At 38.8% G+C, this 27,644-nt stretch overlaps 1 protein-coding gene across 1 annotated transcript in view; it reads right to left on the bottom strand.

Annotated features, from left to right (window-relative positions):
* Positions 1–27,644, bottom strand: part of MPP7 (MAGUK p55 scaffold protein 7) — a 158,799-nt gene that overhangs the window by 51,627 nt on the left and 79,528 nt on the right. Inside the window, exons 5-6 of the mRNA XM_082295756.1 lie at positions 13,981–14,058; positions 8,987–9,067 (exon numbers count right to left, since the gene is read on the bottom strand). Of these exons, the coding sequence (XP_082151882.1) occupies positions 8,987–9,067; positions 13,981–14,058 (159 nt within the window). The remainder of the gene's footprint in view (positions 1–8,986; positions 9,068–13,980; positions 14,059–27,644) is intronic.

The following is a 27,644-nucleotide window of genomic DNA, read 5'->3' as shown; positions in this document are numbered from 1 at the left end:
CTACCGTGGACTAATGATCTTAGCACAGCAACATCTCAGTTGGATAAATATTCAGTATATATTACTTTTTCCTCTTTACTGTGGTGGACTTTATTCATGACTATGTGAACTTCCTTTCACAAAAGGGTAATTTCCTTGCCTGAAAATGCTATTTTCTTGATTTCAGATTCACCACTCTGAATTGATGGGTTTACCTGCAGCTGGTAGCCAGACGGCAACAGCCAACAGAAAAATGAACTTTCGGCGTCTTCAGACCCCCACTTCCTCTGGCTCAATGTTCACAGCCCCCGGAGATGCTTCCCAAATCAAACTGTTCTCAGTGTTCACAGAAATATGCAGTCTGTCCACCCATGTCATCTGGCAAAGGTGTTAATACCCTTCCAGATGACAGCCCTATGTTCTCCCTCAGTTGTGGATAACAGCAAAAAAAGCTCTGATTTTAAATCAATAGTGAAGAATCTGAACAGTCTGTTTTACATTCACAACATGATTTATGTAGCTAAAGTGTCCTTGAAGCTCAAAGCCCTGTTTAAGTAGCTTCCAAGAATACAAATAAATGGTTTTCAGAGTGGAAAATGCCGAGACAGCAGCATTCTTTTAATATCTTGGCAATCCTTAATCAATTCCTTTTTTGAAAAAGTGGCAGCTTCCTGAGAATACTAAGTGTCTACAGTGGTAGCATATACCTTTTCTTGGTTTAAAACCATCCAAAGACATCCCAGAGAAATCATATGAAAATATAAACTAAAGAAAGTAAAATCTGAGGATGCAGTTGCCTTTTCTGAAAAACTGTCTTTAGGAATGACCCAGCCTTTACTTGACATTGACATGGTGTCTAAAGTCCTCAAAAGAAAAAAAAATCTATTGATTCAAAAGTTTTAAAGAATCTGAGTAAACCTAATTCCTCCAGAAAATAATAACATGTATTCATCTCTGATAAGGAGGTCTTAAATTCAGCAATAGAGTACTCATACTACATGGGAACCTAACAAAAAATTATGTAGAAAAGAGGAGACTGTTGAATGGAGAGTTCAAATAAAATATGGTCCAGCAAATGCAAAGGAAAAACACCACTGAAGGAAAAAGCAGCATAAAAAGATCACATCTAAAAAAAGGGACTACTTGCTTCGTATTGTGCAGTTTCTCCATTTCCAGAGTCCATTTCCAGCAGATGAATGGAATTTCTACTTGAAAGGGATGTGATTTTATCTGTCATGATTTTTTCCTCCTCCTAAATTACCAGCTTCAGCAATGTTGCCAACTTTTATGTTCTGTATCTGAATGCTGTAGTTACATGTACGCAATTCAACATACTTAGGTGGGTGAGAGTTGGTTCCCTCATGTTGGAAAGTTTGTATATGTAACCAAAGAATTTCTTTGATTTACTTTTCAGATTTAATATTTTCTGCTGCCAACCTGCCTGGCTTCACTTTTGTTTATGTTATCTATCACTTTGTTTATTATATGTTGGCTGCTAGTGAGCATTCTCATATCCATACGTCTAAGATCAACAGACAAGCTCTGCACTGGACATGAGCCGAGTTATCACCAGATGGACCTGAGAGCATTTCCAGAGTACTACGATGGTTGTTACTTAAATGTTCTCATGCAGCATATTCTTTCACCTCCTTTCTATCATTTTGTCTCTATGCTTCTAATATGTTGTATATTGGTATATGTCAGTTCCTACAACAGTAAGAGTGTGCCACAACTGCTTTCTGATTTTCTCTGCCTGACAAATGTGAAAAATCAAGGCTTTTCTTGCTGTTTTTAAAAGGACTATTTTGCCATTATGTTTTTGTTTTACTTACTCCATCCCAGTAACATGAACAATCCAAAAATAAAGACAGCAACTTATTTTTCCAGCTGTCCTTATCCAGAAGAGTTTTCTATTATTTTTTTTTTAATTATGGGTGCAAGCAGAAGTGGAAATCAGAAGTCAAGGTCTAAAATTGAGACGGGTTACAAATAAAATATATTTTTCCTGCAACCGGTTGCCAAAATATGTGATGGATAGCTTCTCAAAGTGGCAAATAGTTTAAAGCCACAAAATACTGGGCAGAAAGATTTCAGTCATTTGCCAACAAAAGTCTCCCAGCACTGTCCCCTCTACCCCAGCTTCATGGCTGGTATGCTCAGAACATCTATGGGCTATCTATCCATCAACCAATGTCATCAAACCATCAGTGCTGTGGTCCTTGCTGACTGTTCCAGTCATTAGCACCTATTGCTCAGGGGGAAAAATAAGTATTTCTATCTCCCTGCTGATATTTCACAGCATACCATCAAAAATCAAACATATTCTTGCAGATTTATAAATTAATGGCATCTGATTTTGCAAGTAAGGATTATATAGGTAACTTTTCAGTTGACATATAAAGTACACTGTACTCCAGCTCACCATATTAATAAATTTAAAGTGTTTGTATAGTAAAATCTCTTAATGTATGAGCACAATTCCTACGACCAGTCCTACCAACACATCTCGCAGACCAGTGATGAGTAAATAGTTAAAGATCATGGGAAATTACGCTTCCTAAACAGATATTGTGTTTGTGTTACCATTTGCAAGCATAAATATTTCATGAAGAGGACAACAGTCTCCCAGGACATGTGCAAGGGTAGAAAACATTGGTACATCTGGGAAGACAAGTCTGTAACAGGACAGGGCCAAAAAGTTCCCCAAGTGCCTAGGATACAGTAGCAGCCGAAATGTAGCTCAGATCTTAACAAACCTGAAATTTGCATTTGAGTTCTTCAGATGCAAAACCTGAACAGTTGTAGGCAAATCCCAACCATTTCCAGTGGAAAATGTTGACTTTGCAGAAAACACACAGCTCAGTGAAAAAGCCCTGATGGAAAATCTTCAGCAGGTCTAATTACAAAGGAAATGTTGGAAAGAAGACAAAGTTTAGATTAACTTTATTTTTTTTTAATTACATGGTACATGAAATGCTTCATGAACTTTTCAAAGCAAAAATGGATTTTTTTTATATTATTATAGCACAGTATTTTCTTTCAGTTCTTTGTATGTTAAAGTTCTGGTAGAAAAAAGCCAGCAGTCTCCTGGACATTAATTTATATCAATTTTCACCAGTGACTGTAAGGCAGCTTTAGAAGGCTCTGCTGATAAAGGCTTATAATGTTTGGTTTTTTAACAGAACAAGCTGCATTTTGATCTGAACAGTCTACTAGGCTACTATGCAAACCCAGTAAGCCTCAGATGACAGGGATGATGGTATCAGCAGTTGTTTATGAAATAAAGGGTAGAATTTACAAACTCCCCAGTAAATACAAGAAAACCAGAACAGGATAGGACAACATTAAAGGTATGCTTCATGCTCAAAGAAGCATTACTTCTTCTTTCAAAGAAACCTAATCAAATATATGAAGCATGTACATGAAGAACAAAGTGCACTAGCTTCATTATCTGCAGCTTTAATTTTGTTTAACTCATGGTTCTATTCTGAAGGAAAGCCAAAGACATGAAATTAGATGAAAATATTTACAAATGTAAATTATTTTGTGAAACAAAGTCAAGTGTACCACAAATGAATTGCAAATAAAACAGCAAGCATAAATCCTACTTGCAATTTGCTGGTGTATCCACCTTTGCCATTTGAAAGAAATTAAACCCCCCACCCCCGAACTTAAAACAAAGAATCTGTATTTTGTATGAACAGTAACATTCCCAATCATACAAGAGCAGTTTTTCCTTCACTCTGCAAGTTAGCTTAAAGTTACTTCCAAAATTCTGTTCATTCTATGGTAATAAAAAGGACAAGAAAAATACTGCATGTCCACCACTTGCTCCCTCTATGGCTACAGGTACAGTGCCCCAAAGTGACCCAAATACTTTACATTCTGGTGCACCATGAGGCACTGAACTCATTCACAGTCCTGCCTGGTGCCCTTGTTTAGGTACCTGGTTTATGTTTCAGATCAGCAGCTGGCAAACCTTCCAGCACACATAAACAGAAGATAAACTCCACTGAAACAGGCAGAACCACCACTGGAACAGCTTCATTTCCTCTGGGTCATAAAGGTATAAACATTCTTCAGAATAGTTTAAGCACAGTGGCATTAGCTTTTGAAATAATTATTGTTCTGCACATTACACCAATGACCACAGATGACATATTTGACATAATTTAAAACACACTTAATTTACCCTAATAGAGATTAACTTCAATGGCAAATTGCTTATTTTGGTATGTAATGACCACAAACATTATAATGCTGTTATAAACCCAAAGTTAAAAGTTATTTAGATCTGAATAATATATATCAAGCCTGTCTCAAAATTAGTATAATTGGGATAACATCATTCAGTGGACTAAAAGATGGTTCATTCTTTAACAGTCTTTTTTATTTACAGCCACAGCAATAAATTAAGTGCCTAAAATGTTAATTCTTATAGTTATTTGTTCCAGTTTTTCAAATAATTTTAAAAAGAAATAACGATTATGCTCCTCTGTCATGACACCATCCCAAAAAGAACACAGTTTTTTCCAGCTTGTTAGAAAAGGAACTGAAACCTAATTATTTAAGACAGTTTTTAATGAAATGTGGAAGAGAATTTGGAAGCTTTAAAGTCTTTCATTCTTAGCTTGATCATCTGTCATTTGTACATCTCCTTTCTTACAGTGTTCCCCACTAGAGTTCTGCCCTGTTACTGACAGGGTTACTCTAGTGACTGCTTTTCCTCTTCCCTTTTTCATCCCTACTAACAGATAAGAGCATTTTTCTAACTTGATCGTGACATATTCATTAAATAGCTAAAATTAAATTCCCTTTTAGGTGTATTTTGTATTAGCATCTTGAATCTTAGTCTTCCAATTATATGTTCCAATTTACACAATTGCATAACAATGAAAAGTATTTTGTCTCTAGACAAGATACTAATAAAAAAAACAAAACAAAACATATTTAGTGCTCTCAACAGCAGTACTTCCAGATTCATAAAAAACCCAAATATCTATAAAGACATCTCTCTTAGTTGCACTGGTGATGCATCATAATTTTTTAAATTTTTGTCATTATTTTCAAAATTCTGTACAACTCTCCTCTTTAAAGATGTTCTTTTTTGCTTTAGTTTTGCCAAATTATAAACAACTGACTAAATGTGAGAATACTTATTTCTTTATGCTATTCATATTTTGTACAAAAGCACTCACAGGAGTGTCTTCTCTTAAATCAGAAATACTTTTTCCTCATGTATTCCCCAACTATATATTCTAGTTTTCATGTTAAAAAACAGCTTAAGAGTTTAACATGTTAAAGTTAAAATGAAACTAAATGTATTGAAACTTACATTGTTGTGTTTGTGTGTAAGGTGCTTGGGCATTTTGTTTGGTTGGTTTTATTAAATTGCAATAAAATGTATAAATTGAAGATACAAAACTTATAGCTATAGATATAGATATATATAGTTATGGTTAGGCCAGCCTATGGGCAGTGCTGCGTAGCTCTGGTCAGAATGGTGTTTGGACCTAAGTGAGAAAGTTTTGGGTGATTTGAAATGCCAGCAGATCAGGCTTGGGTCTGCCTGCCCTGCTCTCTGCAAATGTATTTTAGATATCTTAAAGTGCAGTTTCTGTCTGGTGAAAGGTCTGGAGGTGAAGCCAGATGAGGAGTGGATGAGGTCACTTGGTCTGTTCAGCCTGGAGGAGACTGAGGAGAGACCTCACTGCAGTCAACATCTTCCTCATGAGGGGATGAAGAGGGACAGACACATGTGGTGACCTGTGACAGGATCCGAGGGAATGGACTGAAGGTGTGTCAGGGGAGGTTCAGGTTGGATACCACAGGGTGGTTGGGCACTGGAACAGGCTCCCCATGGAAGTGGTCACAGCACCAAGCCTGACAGTTGGATATATTTGGTCAATGCTGTCAGGCTCATGGTGTGATTCTTTGGCTGTCCTGGGCAGGGCCAGGGTTGGACTTTGATGATCCTTATGGGTCCATTTCAACTCAGGTTATTCTATAATTCTACTTCAAAGAGCTAATTTCTGGTCTGCTTAAAAATAAAAATACAGTATTCAACTGCATTCAGGTTCTAGGGTATGGAAATACTGTTCTATTTCTTGATATCTTTAACAAGGTAAAGCAAGATTAAAGAATGCAAACTCTAAGTCCTTATTTGGTAATAGAAATTAAAAATAATAAGTGTGGCTGGCCTGTGTCCACAGGGCTCCACAATTATATTTAAAATCGAGAACACAAATGAAATGTCTAACACACAGTTAAACAAATTCACTTGATTTCCCAGAGCTACGTGCTCTGTTTTACTTCCAAAGTTCTGTTTTAATCAGAAAAGATAAACCACAACCATTATTAGCTCATTTAATTATGGTAAGTGATGCCACATTTGACAGCAGGGAAAAAAACCCCATGCTGTAACTGGATACTTCATGCAGTTTTTACAAGACTAGAAATGCCCAATTTATTTTTCTTTTCAAAACAAAATGCACCTGACAAAATCTTAGAATTACTTTTAGGATATTTTGAAAACCTCAGGTCTGATAAATGTAACTGCCTCAGAGAAACTACTTTCTTCTTTAGAAAACTTCTCTGTGGATGAAAATGACAAGCACCACAATTAGTCAAAAGTTTTACTCATCAGATGCAAACACTCAGAAATAAATTCAACAAAAGAATTTTGTAATACAGAATTAAAATACAGAAGTATTTATCTAATCAGGTATGATTAGAAACCTCTCCCAGCCTTTTTTTGCCTGCTAACCAAACCTGCAAGTTATGAACACCTTGCTAGACCTGTCCCCTTACACCATCAGACTTGTGGAGGCAGGGAGGTAGTGCAATAAACTAATCCTAACCATCCTTCACCATGCCATAAACTTAGAGCAGAGCTGTAGGAAAGTGGAAACTCTCCTGGCTCCAGCTAACACTGCAGTTATAAATCTGGTCAGGAGAGGAAAGCTGCCCCTGCAAAGTAATGTTCCTTAAGTCAATCCCAAATTAAGCCTATATGGTTTTAGATAAAGTCTATGGAACATCATTGGAAAAAAGAGATCAATTATCCCAAGTAATTTCAGGTGTGTGAAAAAGAGCTGTTCTAGCCATCATTTGGTCCCAGGAATATAGAACAAAACAAAGAAACCCTCTCAAGCCATAAACCTAATAGCAAAGGGCTAGAAAAACTTACAGAATGTATGGCATAAACTCAGATACAACTGAAGAGACTAGGTAATCTGTGAGGAGAAACTGGAAGTACCGAGTCCCAGAAACGGCCTTCCTTTCCTTTTCTGTCCAAGAGAGAGCAGGGGAGATCAACAGAAGAATTTCAAATACAGCCTCTGACTGAATGCAGTACAGTCACCTGGTCAACATGATGGAGGAGGGAGCAGTGATAATTTACCATCTCTCTGAGGCACATTTGCCATGACATGGTGAGGGAGAAGATAATGGACAAACAAAAGTACCTTGCATACTGTCAGTTCTTACCCCTACCTCACACAAACACCTGCAAGGCTCCTGCAGGGCAGGGAAACATGCACCTTGTGCAGGATTAGGCAGTCTGGCCATGCAAAGGGCTTGGTACCCTGCAGCTGGCCATCTCCCCCTGCAGCCAAGAAAGACGTTTGCTAAGTTACTGCAGTTGTTCAGTCACATTAACCACTCTGAGGGGAAGGCACTTCTTTCCCTGAAATCCCACTAAGATTATCACATTGCCTTACACTGCTACCAAGGAATAGACAGCGAGAGTGAGTGTGTGAGGGAATGAGTGAGAGAAAGCAAGAAAAGGAGAGGGAGAGATGCAGTTGTGGCACATGAGCTGTTTTCAGACTCAACCCACCAAAACTTCAGAAGTATGAAGCACACATGGACAGTCATTAAGGAAATACCTACAGCAAAGCTTAGGATCTCTGCAATTTCATGCCCCAACAATTCCTCTTCTAATATGCCATTGGCATTACTTACCCCTTCAAAGAAAAACAGCTTGTCACTTGACAAACTATGGAAAAAAACCAGTGCAAAAATCTTCAAAAAGCAGGTGTAATTATCTTTAAAATCTTATAGCACTTTGAAGATACCATAGATTCTCAGGTTTTGTGATCAGTGTTTTACACGTAAGACAAAAGAGCAACTGCTCCTTTCCACTCTGCAGTTCTCAACTTATCAACTGCTGCATTTAATTACCACTGCAATATGCATCTAAAGCACTAAGGTCTTCTTTCTCTTAACAATGGAAAAACAATATGCTCCCGTGCATCAACAATGATACACATGGGAGGTTCTGACTGGATGTAAGGAAAGCATTTTCACTTAGGAATCCACCTTCAGGAGGGTGATTAGGAATTGGAAGAGGCCACAGAGAGTATTTGTAGAATGTCTGTTCCCAGGCATTTATTTCCAAGACCTAATGGGACAAAGCCCTGAACAACCTGCTCTGAACTCAGTGTTGACCCTGCTTTGAGCAGCACGTTGAACCAGACAACCTCCACCCACCTCAATGGTTCAATGGTTCCATAGTCTTCTGTCAGACAAAAGGTACCAAGTTCCTCAAAAACACCACAGAGAACCCCAGGAGTTTTACAGAAAGTTTTCAAAATTAAATGTTTTTAAAAATGTTTTCCATCATGAATTTTGTCCCAAGAACCAGGCTGCACTCCTTATGCATGACACAGTTAAATCAGTATGACTGACAATCTTTTAGGAAGAGCACGGTTGTAACAAATTTATGAAGTACATGCATTAAAAGATAGCAAAAGAAAAAAATTATTATTATTATTATTATTATTAAATATCCCTTGTGAATAAGTGATTCCCTTTATAAGTATGAGTAACAGCATAATAATTTATAGGCAACATTAAATGTGTTTCTTCATCACAGGTATTTCTGATTAACACTACATATGTTCTTACACAGTACTTGTTAAAGCAGACAAACCCACACCCAGCCCAAGGAAGCAGATGCACACACCGACGCAGAAGGCACTTTGCAGGTGCAACTCATCCTCACCTTGAGATTGGGTTTTGCAAGGAGTTTCAACAGCTCTCTAATCTCACTGCTCAGTGGTTTTCTCTGCAGCTCCTCAGCCAGCTAGGTGGGAGATGGAATCAACACAAAGACCATTAGCAAAGCGTTGTTTTACCCAGTGCATCAGTGACAATCCAGAATCTATCTTGTTCAAGGTTATTGCTTTCCAGCATGTTCAAACAGAAGCCAGCATGAAGGAAAACACCATCAATCACCACGCTTCTGTTTCTGGCCCTCAGTGGACCAGATTTAAGCCAGGCCTTTTGGCTCAGTTTAACACAAGTAATCATTTCTGGCAAGGGTGCAGCCAGATCACGTTCTGATTTATAGCAAAGGGGGCAAATCCCAGCACTTCATTTAAGTGAATGGTCCTTTGCGTGCAGACAAAGAACTGCTTGTAAAAATGACTGGATCAAACTTTGACACTGTCTATAAAAAACAGTTTCGAATGAGGTGGTGAAATCCACACTGCTTCCAAAACCCCACAGTAGCTGTGCTGTTTAGGACTGGGATAAGAAAGCAAAGTGCCCCTACAGTGCAAGCAATCTGAACCTTTTATTATGTTTACACATACACTGGAAGGAGCTTGTTAAATGTGAAGCGGGTTAATCATAATGTAATTTATAACAGGTCATCAGCAATTCAAGCCTGTAAAATGCACAAACTATGTCCTAGCAACAAGATCAGTAATTTATGTTTGGTTACACTACAAAATCGTGGCTTGCTGAACAATAGAGGAGCAGTTTCATTTTTAATCCCACAGCTATTTGGCTCACGTCTTGGGTTTTTCTTATCATGCCATTCTCAACTAATTTGGACTCAAGAGGCATATTTTACTACAGGATTTTAGACTCAAACTATTTTTCCAGAAGAAGGAAAAGCTAAAATACATTTCACAACACTGAACTTTGGCTTAAAATTCAGAAGCTACATGGCTTATAATGCAAAACGTGATTTCAGGTAATCACTTGTTTTCTTTGCATTAAATCAGTATCATAAAAATGTCTCAAAGAAAGATTGGCTATTTGCAGCAAGTAATTTTATTTGTCTAAGCTAATTTCAAATTTGTACTTTCATTTTCTATACATTTTCAAGATAAATGGATAGATGTATATTTTGCATAATTATATATAATAGAAAAATCTATTTGAAGAAGTCATTACAGACATCAGACATGGTTTCAATACCTTTTTTTCTCTTAACCTTCAAATTAAACAGAGTAACAAAAATTCATCACCTACTATCCTACAGACTTTGAACCATAATTCATAGCTAAAAACATCCAGCAAGTACCTTGGTGCTAATATTAACAATATTTGTGTCTTAATACCAAAAGATTAAAAAAAAATCTCTATAGGAAAGGTCAGAATGAAATATTTTTAGACACAAAGCCAAATATTGAGGTAATCTGACTGCAACTGAGTCTGCATGTTTTAAGGAAAAGCCCTGCAAAGCTGAAAATATTCTGTGATAGGAATGACAGCAGGTATATGACATGGGTTACCCTTGATTCTCTTTTAATTCTTTAGACTATACTGCTCATCACTGGAGAATAAAATCAATATATTAATTCGTGTTTCACTGATGAAGACAAGAAACCTCTCAGCAGAATGACCATTTCAGCATTTCTCTCTCAGATGAACTGTGCACAAGTATCAACTCCAGCAGAACTGGCATTTGCTTTGGTGGTGCAAATGCAAATGCACATACATAAGGTTTAGAATAGTGAGAAAACATACTTCATTACTGCTTTAACAGAAATTTAATCTTATAATTTAGAAAATATTTTTCAGAGATAAAATAATTTAAAACTTGTCTTCATGTGATTTATACTATTTTCCAAATATTTTCATGAAAGTTTTAGGCACATTTAATACCTTGTGATAGAAGAGAAGGAAAACAAAGATTGAAAGACAAAGTCGTGTTTTCAGATTAGCAAACAGATATCACCTCAGCTGTTTTAGACTGGATTTGTGGTTGTTGTTGTTGTTAAAGTGCTGAGATTTGAAACAGCTACCAGAAGCAGTACATGGCATACTCTGGACACACTGACACCATGAGATCTCCTATGCTAAAGACTGCAGGAAAAACTATCTGAAAACCTCCTCTATGATCTCTTGAGGGAACCATAACATTTCAACAAGCTCTTTATGAAAAGCTGCCACTACAGAGAGGGGAAGAAAAGCAAGGGAGAGGACTGGATGTGGAGTGAGGCTGGCAAGATGGGGAGCACCAGGGACTGGTCTTTAAAGCTTCTGGAGGAAGTTCTGAAACTTCTGCCAGAATAGTCTTTCTAACAACCTAGAGGCCTTACTTGCTGTATACACCTATCCTGCCAGTGATATTGTCGTGGTTTAGGAATGGTATTCTCCAATTTAGTACTCCCACTAAAACCACACACCACTTTCCCTTCCCCCTCCAACTGGAGGCACAAAAGGCAAAGATCACAGGATGAAGTAAGAACAATTTACTGGAGACAGTGATAAGAAAATGTACTATACTATATGTATATGCTATTACTAAATAAGTAATAGTAACAATATTAATAATAAAAGGTGCAAAAAAAGGAAATTATTCATATGGAAAAACTCCCTGATAATAGACAATACTGGATGGCTTCTTCCACCCCCTTTTGTCGATTGGAACAAACCCTTTCTTCCGGGAAGAGAGTCCCTTTCATGAACTCTCTGAAATGGCATGAGGTGGTATGGAATAACCTCCATGTCCTAACCATGCCCTCTCCCAACTAGAGAAAAAAATTAACCCTGTCCTGGCTGGAACCAGGATAGATACTTAGATAATTTAAATGAATCATTGAGCCTTATGTCGGACACTGCTGCTCCAAAATAAGAGGCAAACAGAATGTCTGATGGGAAATTCAACCTGCAAGTCCTTGGGAGAGAGGGGAGAGAAGGTATGGCAGCCAGGAATATGAAAATGTTTAGAAAAGCCTTGCCACAATAGTTACGTCTAAACATGCTTTAAAAAATAACACAAAAATAAAAACACAGTCCTTAAACAGTTTTATTTATGATAGCAGCACCTCAGATTTGGGTTTTAAATCAAGCAGGAAATATCTACTTGCTAATATCTCCTTCTTTAACTACAGAACAGTTACTATCAGTAGGAAGAGAAAACATTAATTTAAAGCCTATTGAAATGAAAGTGTGTTTTATAACATCAACATGCTCTTAAATCCTTGAAGTTTACAACCAGTCAGACAAACATGCCAAAAAAACAAATAGCACTTTAATCCTGAAACTTCATGAGTTTTGGAGTTACAAAGCCCACTGCATGTAAATTTGCTTCCTCAAAACTTGCTGATAGCTATCGAAACATAGAAAATTCTGCAGTGTGCTAGCCTGACTTCAGCTACCAAAGGTCATCCTTACCCTATGGGACAGTGCCCAAAAAACTGGCAGTTCAGCTACACATAATTAATGAAGAACCAGCAACAGTATCTATTAAAAAGAGGGTGTACATATAAAGTAAGTAGATGTCTAGAGACAATCATGTCCCAACATGTACAGTTAAAAATACTACCATATGTACATAATAATACATTCATAGGGTTAAAAGCCCCAACCTGTCTCAACTGAGGAGTGACAGAGTACTTTAATTTGGGGATTTCCAAAACTATACATTTTAAATGGGTCTGAACAAAGAATGAGATTGCTCAGCATTTCTGAAAGTATCAAACACTGAGTTTTGCATCCAAAAATAAGAAATTATTTTTATTGAGAATTTTAGCCCAGAGATCCATAACACAAATATTATCAAGGATTATTAATATGTCAGCAAGAACTTAATGAAGAGAATTTCAACCAGCTTTCTAATTTTCAAAATTACTATCAACATTATTCAAAGCTATGTGAAGGTTAAAAAAATATTACTAATATATGCCTGATGTCAAGGCTAATGTATTATTATAGTTGGTATGTTACAGGATATAACTCTCTTCCTACTGAAACATGATTAAATTACCATGTATCCTTTTTTCAATAGTCTTCAAATAAGTTTAATTTAATTTTTTGTTAAAATGCTACCAATCTCAATTCACGACATTTAATCATTTGTTATATTTAAAAAACAAAATATATTAATTATATAAATAGATAGTTAGGATTTTAAAACATCTATAAAGCATGTGAAGTTTCAAACATGCTGTATTTTAAATGGACCCAAATACATATTGCCTTTTCCAAAACGCAACCTGACATCATCAATTGCAACAAAGATTTCTGGATTTCACCTAAACCACAGTTTATTAAACATTTCTCTATTCTGGTCTACCTCGGGTTCAGTCATAGTTTATACAGGTGTGTTCACAATTCATCTGAATCCTAGAATTAACCAAATAGCAAGAAATGGCAGGTTGGATTCTTTTCCTTGAAAATAAAAATTATAGTAACAGGAAATTAACTACTCCATCAATGCTGACCACTTTTACAATTTAGTTTTTGGTTATGAAGGCAATTTGGAAAGCTCCAATATCAATAAATCACTACTGTACTTCTTAAATAGTTTTGATTTTTTTTTTAACAAGCCTCCATCCTAGGCATTTCATATGCTTCATTTCTGTAATATTATTTGTCGTTTCTCATGTTCTGTCAGCAGTGCTGATATCTCATTTGTCTTTATTTTTCCAAAGCATTCCTCTTGTCTGTGACTTTCTCAAAACAGTAATAGTTGACAGCTTTTCCCCTCCCAGTAGAGTTCCAACCTGTAATTTTTATTGCTTGGTTACTAAAGCAGAACAAGAAGATATCTAGATGCAATGCTTTTATAACATGCAAGTGAATAAAAATCAAGTATCAGCAACAAGCCCAGTGATGACAGAACCTTTGGACATCTTTGCAGCTTCTTATGATTTCAGCTCAGAGTATTACATTCGTATGTTTGCACTGTGAAGAGTTCTGCTTGCAGACAGTTTTTTGGGAGACTTGGTACCACTGATCTCAGCAGGGGACACTTACATCATCTGCCAAGGCTGCTGCACCATGGAGTATGGGCACTGGGTTCTGTTTTTCATAATAATGCAGTTTTTCATGAATCTGGAAGACAATAGTACAAAGTGGTAAGTTTATTTAGCAGCATGAGAAATGGTACAAAACAACCCTGTTGAGTCTGTTGACTGACTGTAACTAAACATCCTTATAGTAACCTATAGGCAGTAATCATGTAAATGCAATTCATCATCATCCTCTGTTGAAGTGCTAAGAATATGAAATCAGATGGAAAAAATGCTCAGTACGCAGACCAACCCACAGAAAAACTAAACATTTGTGATTTTTCTGTCCTGGCTTTCTCTGTCCATATTTCTAACATATTGCTTCAAGTATCAATTACATTTTATATTGCTGCTGAAAACACAAAGCATAAAGTGTTTATCCCCAAGAGGGATATAAAACCCCCTGTAAATTATGATTTATGAAGTGAAATAATAGCTTGCCACCCACATCTTGACAGACAACTTGATGGAGCGGCTGCTGTCATTAAAATAATTCAGAAACAAGGGCAAAATAGTGCTAATATGAATTCTAACACATCTGAAAGAAAGGCAGTTCTTCAGCAAGTTAAGGTTTTTAATGAGGAATTATCAACATTAAAGATGCACTGTGCTTTGGTTTTTTCAAAAACGGAAAGGATACACCATCATTTAAACACCACCCTGTTCCCTCCTCCACAAGTTATGCCTTTCAAAATTTAGATTTTTTCCAGTATGAATGCTTTTTAAGACCCAAAGTATTTTAAGACTTCTAACAAGTTTCCTTAAAGCTATTTCAGAATAGCATAAAGGACTATATTAAACATTTAACTTCATTTACATTATTTTCCTGAAGATACATGCATATACAAATATTAATTAAAATCTAAAAAAAAAAGACAACAGTAGTCGGAACTAATGCAAATATACCACATTCATAGATTTCGTGCTTTAGTTCTACTGCTCTGAAGGAAGCATGAACTCCAGATGGTTGGAGGAGTTGCAGAAGGAGCTAAATCGAGGACTTCTGTGCTCAGCAAAGAGGGGTAAACAAGGTCTGGCAGAGGATGTGGGGTGCAGAACTTGGCTGGGGACTCCCTCATGTCCTTGGGAAACAGGATCCCCAATGATACCCTAACACTCCCCAGCATGCTGCTGAGGGAGTAGTGGGACAGATGCCAGGCAACAGGGATAGATTTAAAGAGCAACCAAACCACTCTTCACACACTGAAAATGCTCAGAGTTCACCAGATCATCTTCATTTTGCACTAAGTGTTCCCTCCAACCTTTCCCCTTCTTCCACACTTGCTTTTCTCTGCTTTATTCTCCCGCAGCAGCACTCACTCCTCTCACTGTCTAGGACTCCCTCACTCTTTAATTTAAAGCTCATTCTTTAAGCCCATTCTTTTTAATTCAAACTGTACTTTCACAACTACATCCATAACAAGATAATGCCGTGTCAGTGACACTTGTGCCTGCCATTTTTTCTGTCTTCTGCTGTGCTTCATAACCCTAAGTCCACACCTGTTTTTCCTCATTTAGACTATATGTTGTTTGAAGTAAAGAGCATGTTAATACATTATGGCATAGCAAGGTCTTGGTCTTGATTGATTCCTTCATCATTTCAGCAATCTTAATAAGATTATTTCAGTATGTCATTGGTTAAAGGAGTTGCTGAAGTTCTGACATATCATGGTGAAGCATGAAAGCACTACAGTCACTTGATTTCTAAGTTGCAAAATAATTTGTTCTCATCTGGAAACTACATGCAAAGCACTACTGTCTCCAGAATATGAATCTGAATTTTACACTGCTTATGTAGACATTGTTTACTCAGCAATTACTTAGACTAATTCATACTGAATTTCACAAAACTATAAGTGACTGGACAACTTCATATTTCTAGCTCACAAAGCAGAGAAACTAAACAAAACAAGGAGTTGCAGCTCCCCAACTTTGGCAGAAATTTGTGATTTACTTAGACTGTGAACTTGAATAACTAAAAGGCACAGTAAATCACAGTCTCAAATCCATCATTTTTTGATTGTTTCAGCAACATCTTGATTTTACCCAGATTGAGCTTCCGTCAGCTCTGCGGTCAGAAGCAGTTGCCTATGCTACCACCTAGTTTCTCAAAGAAAAAAGAAGTGCCACTGCCGATGAAGCTGGTTTTATCCTGGGCAACTTTACCACTGAAATTAAAAAAAGGAAAAAGGAAAAAGTCAACCAAACAAAAAGATGTGGACACAGTCTTGTTTAAACCATTTTTGATAAAAATGTTATACAAGTGTAAATTCATGCAACAAAAAGTAGGTTTTCAAGAGGTGGCACAGTGTAACTTAAACTAGTTATTGGCTCTGTCTATAGCTAGAAATGACTGAAAACAAATTTTTGTTTTCCTAAGAGTGGATATGGTACTCCAGTTAAGCATTTAAGGACAATCATTAAGGTTTTATTTGATTATGGAGTTGTAGAGAGTAACTGCCTAACCAAAAAAACCCAGAAGCTAAACAAGTAAGCAGGAAAATTTAACTGCTACTAGACAGTTCTAGATATTGGCTTTTGCTACATCAGGTGGAAAAATTTATTAATTTACTAGCACAATGAGTGACTCTAGGGATAAACATTCCATGGTCTATGGTAACAGACACTGCAACCTCAGCATACTTCCACTTGAGATGCAATACACAGTGGGGTTTTTCCCCCAAATATCTGATTTTATTTGATAGTAGTTCGCCTTATTAGTTAAATCTATTTTTTAAATCAGATCATTAGATGACAACATCTGTCTTTTACATCTTTGTAATGTAAAGGATATACCTACGGAAATTAAAAGCCACCAGTCTGTGCACAAAGATGCAATCAATGTGCAATACGGGGATTACCTTTCACATGAGTATAAAATTACCACATGCATCATAAAAACAGTTACCTCACACCTCTAACTCCTGGATAACTAATGTATCCATAATGTATGCCGCACTTCTATATAATAGCTTCCTGAATGCAGTAAGACAGGATATCTAGTGCAACTCCACTGATAAAGCAAACATTTCAGTGAAGCAGAAATGCATTTCCAGGCAAGTCCTTCCCTCCTTGTGTCCAAAAATGTGTTCCAAGGTGGTTGGTTCTATAATTTCCCCCACAGATCACAGTACTGCTGACTGACCTCTAGTTCTTCATGTTGTATTTTTAGGCCTTTTTTGAAGACAAGCACAGCACTTGCCTTTTCCTACTCACTGGGCACTAGGTCACCTCTGTTGTCTTTCAGGGATGACAGAGCACATTTGCGAGCTCACCTGGTGGCCTTTGAACTTACCAGAATTCAGGGTGATGAATGACTGCATTTATGACAAACACCTTTAAAAAACTACTGCGCACACCGCCGTATGCTTTGGCAACCTCTCCACATGCTATCTTTCAGTTAATTATTTTCTCAAACATGAAATTTTTAAATCATGCTAATACATGCACGCCTAGCACTGCATTTCCAAATTTCAATTCTTATACAAGTAGAATTTGAAATTTGAATACCTAGATTAAGCGACTACATTGGTGAACATGAATAATGTGAAGTAGCCAAACACAGAAATGAAAAGCAGAACAGGACAAGGTGGTGCAAATACTTCGCCCCTTTACAAACTTCACTCAATGAAATTAAACTGTAACAGAAATTAAAACCACCCTGGAACACTTTGAGAGAGTGTATTCAAAAGTAGAAGCGAGAGCATTCACCTACTCAAGATAAGATCTATCATATTTGCATCCATTTTTTTGAGCTTCAATCTAAAGAATTCTATTTAATACAAAAGGCAACTTTAGCTTACATCGTGCGACAATACCGGATGTCCAGTAACTTTAATACCATTGCCTTCTCTCTACTAGAAACTTACACAACGTATGGAAAATATAGGACTGTATCATGCTTAAAAATAGGAAATACAGTACATCTGTTTTAAGTTCTTCTGACATTTACATGTAAAGCCTCAGTGCTGAAAATCTCTTCACAGATGAGACCAAGTCTGTTAAAGCAAGAATTATATATTGTAAATAAAACATTAAAAGCTGTTCTGCTGAACAGATGACTAAGTTGTGGGGCTTTTTTTTTTTTTTTTTATGACTACCTATTCTTTTCACTGTAGAGTAAGAAGATTTATGAAGTTCTGCAAAAACTGACAATCTACTCTGAAGTTATGCCCCAAGAGGGAAAAATAATCATTTGCAAATTTATACAATTTTTGGCACACTTGTAAGCAAGAAAAATTTTTCTGGATTTTCCCAGAGAGACTGAATTAAGCTTTCTATAATAGAGCAGAGCAGTGTCCTCAGCCTTGACTATTTCAAAACCCAAGAGGAGCTTTCTAAATCAGAAAAATAAAAATCTTAAGCAAAGACTCCTACAAAATAAGCTTAATTTCTCCTTTTAGATTTCTTAATTTCTATGTACAGTTCTAATATAATATGATAGAAATAAAACAGGGGAGTGGGACAAGCATGTACCAAAGGTGCCGAAGAGTTAACAGAAGACAAACTTAGTCTTTTTGAGAGAACAGTTGGCATAGGTAAAGAGTAAGTGTATGTAAGAATACTATATGCAAACACTTGTAACCCAAAAACCCCTGGCCATCAGTGAGCCATAGCAGCACATAAAAGACAAGAACTGTCACACACAGTGTGAAAATGTTCTGTCCGACCACACTGAGGTGTCACCAACTACTCAAAGATGTCAACACCTCTGGATACGAGCTTTTTTTATGGTAATGATACCTTCCTGACAGGAGGTGCTGAAGAGGATCTTGTGATTATTTTGCACTGACCATCATTCTGGGGCAGACAGCAATTCTGGACCAGAGTGCTTCACCTTTTGAGAAACATCAGAAGCTTATACCCTCTTATGAGTTATATAAACATTCCCTTACTTGGGTTTTATTTTATGGGATGAGATATCACTCAGCATAAAGATAAGGTACCTGCAAAATTTGTTTTATTATGTGCATACATGAAAAAATGCAAATTACCTTTGTTTAATGCAACAGAAGAATTGGCACTAAGGACCTAAGCACCACATCATATACATTTCCAGGGTCTTTCTCTGGACTATCCTAGTCTGGCCTGCTGAATACCCATTAGCAGCTATCTGCTTGTTTAATTTCAGCAGAAAGGAACCCATCTCATATACTGGACTGCTGATGTAAACCAAAGCGCAGAACTTGAAAAGATGGGAAATTGCTTTAAAAAACGCACTAGTGATCTGAACAGGAATGCCGATATAAACACCCACACAAAGCATCAAGATGTGTCTAGAAGACCGGCATTGAGTATACTGTTCTAGAAAGTCCATAACAATTGGAAGAACATCTCCTCTAACTGCTCTCTTCATTATATTTTTCATCATATATCAACAGCAAGAGTGTCTGATATCAAAGTACTGACAAAAGCTATGCAGCTTCTGTATTTATTTATTGGCTTAGTCACTTACATGGATGCATAATGGAAGACTCTTGTACAGAGAGAAGCTGTTACCTATCCACCAAAGCTTCAGGTTCATGTACATTTGCAAAAAATTATTTCACTCCACTAGTGGCACCACTACAAAGTGGTGCTACTACAAAGAGAAGCATCTATACATTAAGAAGCCACAACAGATTAAGAGAATGGAAAAAGAAAGCAAAAGAAAAACTGTTGAGGGAGGAGTAAGTGCTAATTTTGGCTTAATCTGCAATTTGTGTTCGGCATCTGGAATATCTGAAGCAAGAGAAACCATTCCAAGGCACTCATGACCATAAAAGACATATTTGTGAATAGTTTCAACATTTATACAGGGAGATTTCAAGACAAGAACTAGGGTTTTCATTCGATCACTAATATGACCTTTACGCTGGGATTTAGACACTCAAGTTCACTGTCTAAATTTACCAACAATTTTGAGTCGAGGTAAAACAAATAACCTAGAAGGAAAAAAAGAAATGATGGGCTACAAAAAAACAAATGAAAATATTAAAACCATTCAGAAATGATAATTGCATAGCATCATCTCTGCTGAAAGAGAATGCATATTTTTCTTGATGTAGAATTTTAATTAAAAGATTGTTTAATTCCTTTCCTTTCTCCTTCCAGAACCCTCCTGTATCACAAGAAAGTAACAGAAAAATTAGCCAACTCTTTGATATATCTTCATCACTCAGTGGTGGTCTGTAAGCCCATTTACACAGGACAAAAATACAGACTGAATGCAAAACTACACATTTGTTCCCAAACCTTCCTATAGTCCTTATCATTGCAGCTTTGGTACACTAAGGAACTTAAATACATGAACGACTCTGCAGTACTATGGCATGATGAACACAAGGTGTAGGAAAACTTAGAACACATACAGCCTTTAAATCACATTCTAGTCATACCAATTGAATTGCAGTTAGAGACATAGAATACTGCTAAGAAATTAGCAGTATGTATTTTAGAAAACACAAACAAAACAGAAATGAATAAATCATAGCTAACTACTCGAAGTTTGCAAAGAGCATTTCAATCCCCATAGTAACATTAAACTGCCTCAAATATATAATAAGTGATTGCACAGTGCAGAAAGGCCTCTGAGAGAATGTTACAAGAATCAAAGCAAGCCTCTGAAGGCTTAAAAACAGATATTCAGGGATTTCAATTCTAGCCCAATTTGCCACAGCAAAAAGTTTCAGCACAACAGATGAGCAATTCTCCTTTAAGCCTTTTTTCCAAAAAGCAGAAGCATGAATTTCCTAACAATTCAAAAGCAGGCTAATGGTGTGGAAATATTTCTGCCTGAACAGCTAAAAGTTAATAGTTAGAAGAAACTCAGAACATCAGATAACCCTAATGAAAGAACTAAAAACTTGCACTACAATAAACAATTGAAAGTTTCTTTATCAGTATAGCATGAAACCACTAATAAATAAGAACGCCTTCAGACTGTCTGGTATAAACTGTTGCAATGGGCTTGGCTGGGACTACAGCAGCCTGTATAGTGCTGTGTTGTAGATCAGTGACCAAAACCGTGCTGATGACAGAGCAAGGCTTCAGCTATTGTTGGACAGCGCTTGTGCAGTATCAAGGCCACCTCTGCTCTTGCTCTGTGCCCTGCAGGGAGTAGGCTGGAGGTGGCCAAGAGTCTGGTGGGGACACAGCTGGGACAGCTGACCCCAACTGACCAGAGGGATATTTCACACTATATAATGTCATGTTTTTCCAAAGCAGCTATTTTTTGGAGACTGGATGGGCATTGGTCAGCTGGTGGTGGTGATGCCTTATGGGGCTCCCTAAAAACAGAGGCTAGACAAAATCAAGATAATAAAAGTGGTTATATTTATTGAAGGGCATTCAAGGTACACTTTGGGCAGTCAAAGCCCTCAGGGGCTACACCCAAAATGGATGACCGGGTCACAGGTTTTCATACTTTCGTAAGCTTGGTCCATTTGCATATCAGGAGTTAATCCTTCAATTACAATTTCAGGTAATGAAGTCATTACCCCAAGTTTGTTTCCCCCTTAACCCACTTTTGTTTACATATTTCGGGGCCTGAAAAGTAAGGTGTCCTTGAGTTTCAGGCCTAGAGAGGATATGTTTTGTCTAACCAAAATGGGAGAACAGTAGACAACAGGCTATATGGAGTTTTAGAGTTACACACTAAAGCATTACAGGATATGAAAAATATAAAAGCTAAAATCCTAATGCATCAGTGGTGACTCCTTCTGCAGCACTTGTTTCTTCCCCTCCCAACCACCTAGAGCAACGAAATTACCAAAAGGGCATCTAAATTCTTGGATAGAAACCCAAGCTCCTTAGCTGGAGCCTTACCTCATCTGCTGCTAAAGGGTGTTTGAGGAGCTGACAAGGGTTGACTTTTTGAGGAGTGGACAAGGGTTATAACTGGACATTTTAATACAGTTTGAAAAATGAGGCCTAAGACTAAACTTGATGGGATTTTGTTAATTTGTCATCTTAAAACATTATATCCATTGAAGATTAAACCCACTCATGTTAACACTGCAAGGAACATTAGAGGTATTACAGGAAAAGAAGCCTGTTACCAAGGTCCTGAAGTTGCAAAAAATACTAGTTCAATTTTGTGCTATAGCAAAAGACATGAACGAAAGAAACCTCCAACACTCTTTTTATGTGTCATATGTATACTTGAGTCCATTATTTGAATAGAGCCAACAATTAAATATGCATATCAGGACCAAAGGGCTCTGAAATTATCAAAATTTCTGCAGTCATGTTAAAAGAATGCAAACCAAACTCCAAGCACAGAACCATAGAATGGTTTGACCTTTAAAGACCACTGTGTTAGTTTAACACAGCTTGGTTTTTTTGGTGGAGGCAGAGGTAGCCAAAGAGGTGGCTTTGTGAAAAACTCCTGGAAGTTTCTACTATGTCCAGCAGAGCCAATCTCTGAAGGCTCTGACTATGGACATGCTGCTGGCCCAACTAGAGAAGCTGGTAACGCCTCTGTGATGACACATTTAAGAAGGGAGAAAAAGGAGCGCACTTCCTCATTTCTTCCAAGGGGCGGGGAGGCACTGTGGCCAGGGCCTTCCCAGAGCCAGAGGCAGGCACATGGCTGGCGCCAGGAGCGGCCAGTGTGGAGTGGTGGGGCCATGCGGCCAGGGCCTTGCAGCCAGTGCAGTGGCTGGCAATGCCCATACTGGCTGGTGGGACGACATGGCCAGTAGTGGAAATATGGCAAGCAAGTCCTTGGTGCGGAGCCCAGATGAGATCAACCTCTTCAGCGCTGCAAGACTTTGTAAGAACTTTTCAATTGATAGAACTTGAGAACAATAATTACTTCGGACAACAATTTTCTTCTGAGTCAGAGAAAAGGAAAAAGTGAGGACATGTGAGGAGAACCAACATGACTGCATTGAGGTCAGTAAAGAGTGAGGGAGAAGAAGTGCTCCAAGTGCTGCAGCTGAAAGTTTCTTCTGCAAACTGTGGTAAAAGACTATAGGTTAAGTAAGCTGTCCCCTTGCAGCTCACTGGGTCCACAAGAGATGCAGAGGTCCACTTGTCCGACAGAGCGAGTGGATGCCAAAAGACACTATAAAAACCTGCACTCACATGGACAAGTGACTCGTAGGCAACAGTTTTGGGTTCGGGAAGCCTGGTTTTGCCTGTGAGAAGGATTCACGTTTGCAGCAGATTGGGCATGGCTGCTGCTCTTGAGAAGAGAACCAAGTTGGAGAAGAGAACTTCACAGAGAACTGTCTCCTGTGGGGGGACCCTACAGTACAACAGAAGAAAGACCCTTCTTTCCCTTAATGAACGGAAGAAAATAGAAGTGACAAACTGACCAAAACCCTCGTACCTTGTCTCCTTGTGCTGTCAGTGGGAAAGAGGGAGGGGCTGGGAAGAAATAGAAGTGTTCTAAAGGTTTATTTTAGTTCTCATTACCCTATTTTAATTCTATTAATAATAAACTCACTTTATACCGTTTAAGTTTTGAACCTGTTTTGCCCTGAGAGTGTTTTTCTTCTAACGTTATCTCAACTCACTGAGCCCTTCTTTTTTTCCCCCTTCTCTACTCAGCTATAGCAGGAGAGAATGACTGAATGATTTTTGTGGGTGCCTGGCTTTTTTAGCCAGTGTCAAACCTCAACAATCATTTAGTCTACAGTCTTTGCCATGGGCAGGGGTACCAATCACTAGATCAAGTAGCTCAGAGTCTTATTCAACCTGACACTGCAGACTTACAAGTGTCATGGGTTAGCTAGCAAGCATAGCTCCAGATTTTCCTGCAAAGAGGTGCTTACAGCTTCCTCTATGACCTGGAAGAACCTATCAACTGGCTAGTTTGAATATTGACAATTTTTTAAGCCACTTAGAATTTTGACCACCTCTGTGGTCCACATTTAAGAATGGAGAAACCCTGGGAAGCTCTCTCTCTTGCTTCCAGCCAGGGAACAGGTAACTGGGCTGGGCCCAGGCCAGGCCCTGCCAGGTCCGGGCCAGGACCTGCTCGGGCCGGGCCCGGGCCGGGACACAGCCATCCTGGAGCCAATGGGCCCTGTTCCACCCGCAGCCCCCCGAGCCCTGCTACGTGCAGATGGCACGTGCCCCCCTTCCCCCCCCCCCCCAGTGCGGCCAAAGATTCAGCTGAAGCTGCCCTGCTGTCCGGCAAAGATCATGTGACCAACAGTGATAAGTGAAATTCCAGCTGCAAGGCCCGGGTGAGATTAACCCTTTTAGTGCTGTAAGTGCTGCAGACATTAAGTAAAGAAAGAAGAGCTGAAATCCTGAGGGAGGAGAAGGAGGAGATGCTTAAAGCTGAAATTCTGTTGTAAAGCTATGGTGGTGATGAACTATGATACATCAGAGTACCCGTTGTAATTTCACGAAAGCATGGCGGGTGGAGCGTTCAAACTGTACTTGTGAGCAAAAGCACCTGTGCTGGAATAAGCAAATGCTGAAGCAGCTGTAATTTGATGAGAAATTTGAACAGGGAGAGATGGAAGAGATGAGGACTCTTGCTCCAATCGGGAGAAGACCTCTGTTCCTAGAGATACTCCCAGAGATAGTCCTAGAGATGAAGATGATGAGGACCCTTTTCTCCCATGAAAAGGGGAGGGCCTCTATTCTTAGAGATGAAATGCTCCCAGAGATGGGCAAAGAGAACTTTTGTTTCTGAACAGCTCAACCTTAAAATGGTACCCCAGTAGCTCAAGATTGGACCCTCAAAAGCTGTTGTGGGAAAAGCTGCAAGTTGGGGGAAGGGACTCTCACATGTGAGCAGAGAACCAACATGGGCGGCTGTCTCGTTGTGATAGTGAAGCCATGAGAGAACCTCTTGTGGAGATGTCTCCATAGCATGAGCAAGAGAGACCCCTCTCCCTAAATGAACTGAACAAGGTTATTATGGAAGTGGTAAAATAGACTGAACATCTCAAGGGTTGTCTTTTTACAGTGGGAGAAAGGGGAAAGGTGGGGGCAGGAGAAGTGTTCTGAAGGTGTGATATGATTTCCCCCTCCCCCCCCCCCTCTTTTAGGTCTGCTAATAAACTTCTTTATTTTCTTTCAAGTTTTGTGCCTGCTTTGCTTTCTTCTAATTCTTATCTCACAGAAGGTAAATAGTAATAAGTATTTTGGACCAAACCACTACACTAAACTGGTGTTTCTGCCCGGTTGCAAACTGAACCCGCTACAAGGGGCATCCGTAACTTCTCTGTTTCAGTGTCTTACCACTACCATCATAAAAAAATTATTCCTTATATTCAATCTAAATCTACACTACCATTATTCAGTCCTTAAATATATGGTTGCTAAGAGTCCACGATGTCCTGGATGACACTTAAAAAGCATCCTTTACCCAGCAATCAGAATAACGAACATTCAAAACAGAATTCCTTAAGAAATTTCTAATCACATTGCATTTTCAGAAATAAATTTCAGAACTGTATAAACAATTACATTAATTTTCTAAATTCAAAAATGTGATAATAGATCACATTTAAGGGCATTTTCCTTGTCAGGTTATGTTTTGTAAAAATTTTGTGTTATCAACAGATGTACAAAGTTACATTATTTTAAATCAGGTGCAGTCAGTGCATATCAGCAGTAGTGCTTGGAGAGGCCACAGCTTCAAATCAGACTCTCAGCAAACGCTGCTTGAAATTTGATTCAGCAAGAACTTGCTTATGGAGTGCTTATATGTGTGACAGAGGTGTAACAGCAGAAGTGCCCAGTTAACAGTGATAGCAAGTACCATATGATTATTATGAATTATATCACTAAAGCCAATAACAGAAGCACAGCATGCTATAAGTGAAAGAAAGGAACCTTTGGGGGGAAAGAAGGCAACTTTTCTCAACTGGCAAAATCAAATTATGTATTGATTTTGCTAGGGACAAAAATGAGCCTTGATAAAAATTCCAGTCATATGGATTATTATTCATTCCAGTCAAATAACTAGTTTTTATTGTCTAGCCAGAAATTTCAAGACAGAAAAAATGCCTGTGCACACTGCAGTGAGTTGTATGGTAAAATCCTGTTCTCCCTGGATTTCTTTTTTTAAATCTGTGGTTTCAGGGTTCCTTTGTCAATTATTACCTCATTTGTCCTTCACCCTTGATTGACCTGATGAGCTGGGCAGCATCTGAGGAAGATGATGAAGACAGGGAAAATTCAATGCTTCAGGAAGAACAGTTGCACTCAGGAGTTTATTTGAGGCAGTCTCACAGATGTAGCAGCTCTGAGACTAACCTGACACGGTCATGAGGGCATTGTCAGGTTTGATTTTGTCCTACAGAGATCTAATCAAAGTCTCAGATCTGTAAAGACCCATCTCTTGATTTCTATTGTAAAATGAAAAAGCATTTCTTCTACTCTTTCTGTATTGAGAAAACCAAGACAGACACTAAGGGAGCAACTGATGAATCTGGTGATCCTGCCCTTGCTTCTCTGTGCCATATATACAGTGTCCTTAAATTTCACCTCCCCATCACATCTGTTTTTATTAGAAAAAGTACTTCAATATCTGTTAAGTATCTACTATTGATACTGTTAACAAACACATCCTTCACAAACAGCAGGATGTTGTCGGGGTCCCTTCCCCCTGCCATGTGGTCCTGGGAGAGGGGCCCTGGGGGGGAGGCACGGGGTTTCCCTGGCCCCTGGTCAGCCTCATTCCCCATTGGTTGTTTTGTGTTCCCCTGCACGGGCAGGGACCCTCAGGTTCCGAGACTGCAACAGTTCCTCAGCAGAGCTCTGGCCACACGGCTGGAGAAATAAACATCTCTCCGAAATACCTGTCAAGAATCGGTCCATATATATTTCTTTTCCATGGGCCTCCTTGTTTGATAAGCGTGTTACAGTATCCGCACTGTAACAGATGGTGGAGAATTGCGAGCAGAACGATCCCCAGTCCCTAAAGACAGCGACTGATTTGTGAGTAAACTCTAGAAACTCTGGATTTCTCTTCTTGTTTTGTTTTGCTGTTCCATCTCTAAATTATGGAAGAACCATGGAAAGATTCTTGGCTCTCAGAGCCGCATATGGACATTTATCTTAAACTTGAAAAGATTCTTGAACAACGATTTGTAAATTTTAGCTTAATTCAAGCTCAAAAAGAACTGAAACACTTCCTGGCATGGTTGTTTAAGAACTTTTTCTATGTTTCTTGGGATTTAATTCTTACCAAAGACTTTTGGAATACCGTTTGGACATTTCTGAGTCAAAATATATGCCGATGGAAGAATATTTTTGTGAATATTATTTAATTACTGAGACTGTTGAGCAATGTCAGCTGTGTCTTGGCAAAGGGAAGCCTGGCTCAGAGTCTGTGCGACCCAGGCCATGTGGACCAAGCCCTCTGCGAGCAGCAGCGAGGCAGTTCCTGCATGCGGGCAGAGCTGCAGTGTCGGCGGCGGAGCGAGGTGCGGTGGGAGTGGCGCGACCCGGCGGTGCCCGCCCGGCCCTGCGCAGCGCATGGTGGAGCGAGCCCCGGGAACGCCCGACCGAGACGGGCAGCGCACGGGTGGCAGCTGGCGGCGGCGGAGCAGAGCCACGCCTCGCTGAAATGCACGCTGGAGCAGGGCGCGGGAGGGTCGCTGCTTGGGGGCCCAGCCGAGATGTGGGCGCGGGGCCGCGCAGAGCCCAGACACGCACCGGAGCAGCACTGCTCAG

Source organism: Coloeus monedula, assembly GCF_965178545.1.
Source record: "Coloeus monedula genome assembly, chromosome: 1".
Taxonomy (NCBI): domain Eukaryota; kingdom Metazoa; phylum Chordata; class Aves; order Passeriformes; family Corvidae; genus Coloeus; species Coloeus monedula.
This window is presented reverse-complemented; position numbering and strand designations above follow the sequence as displayed.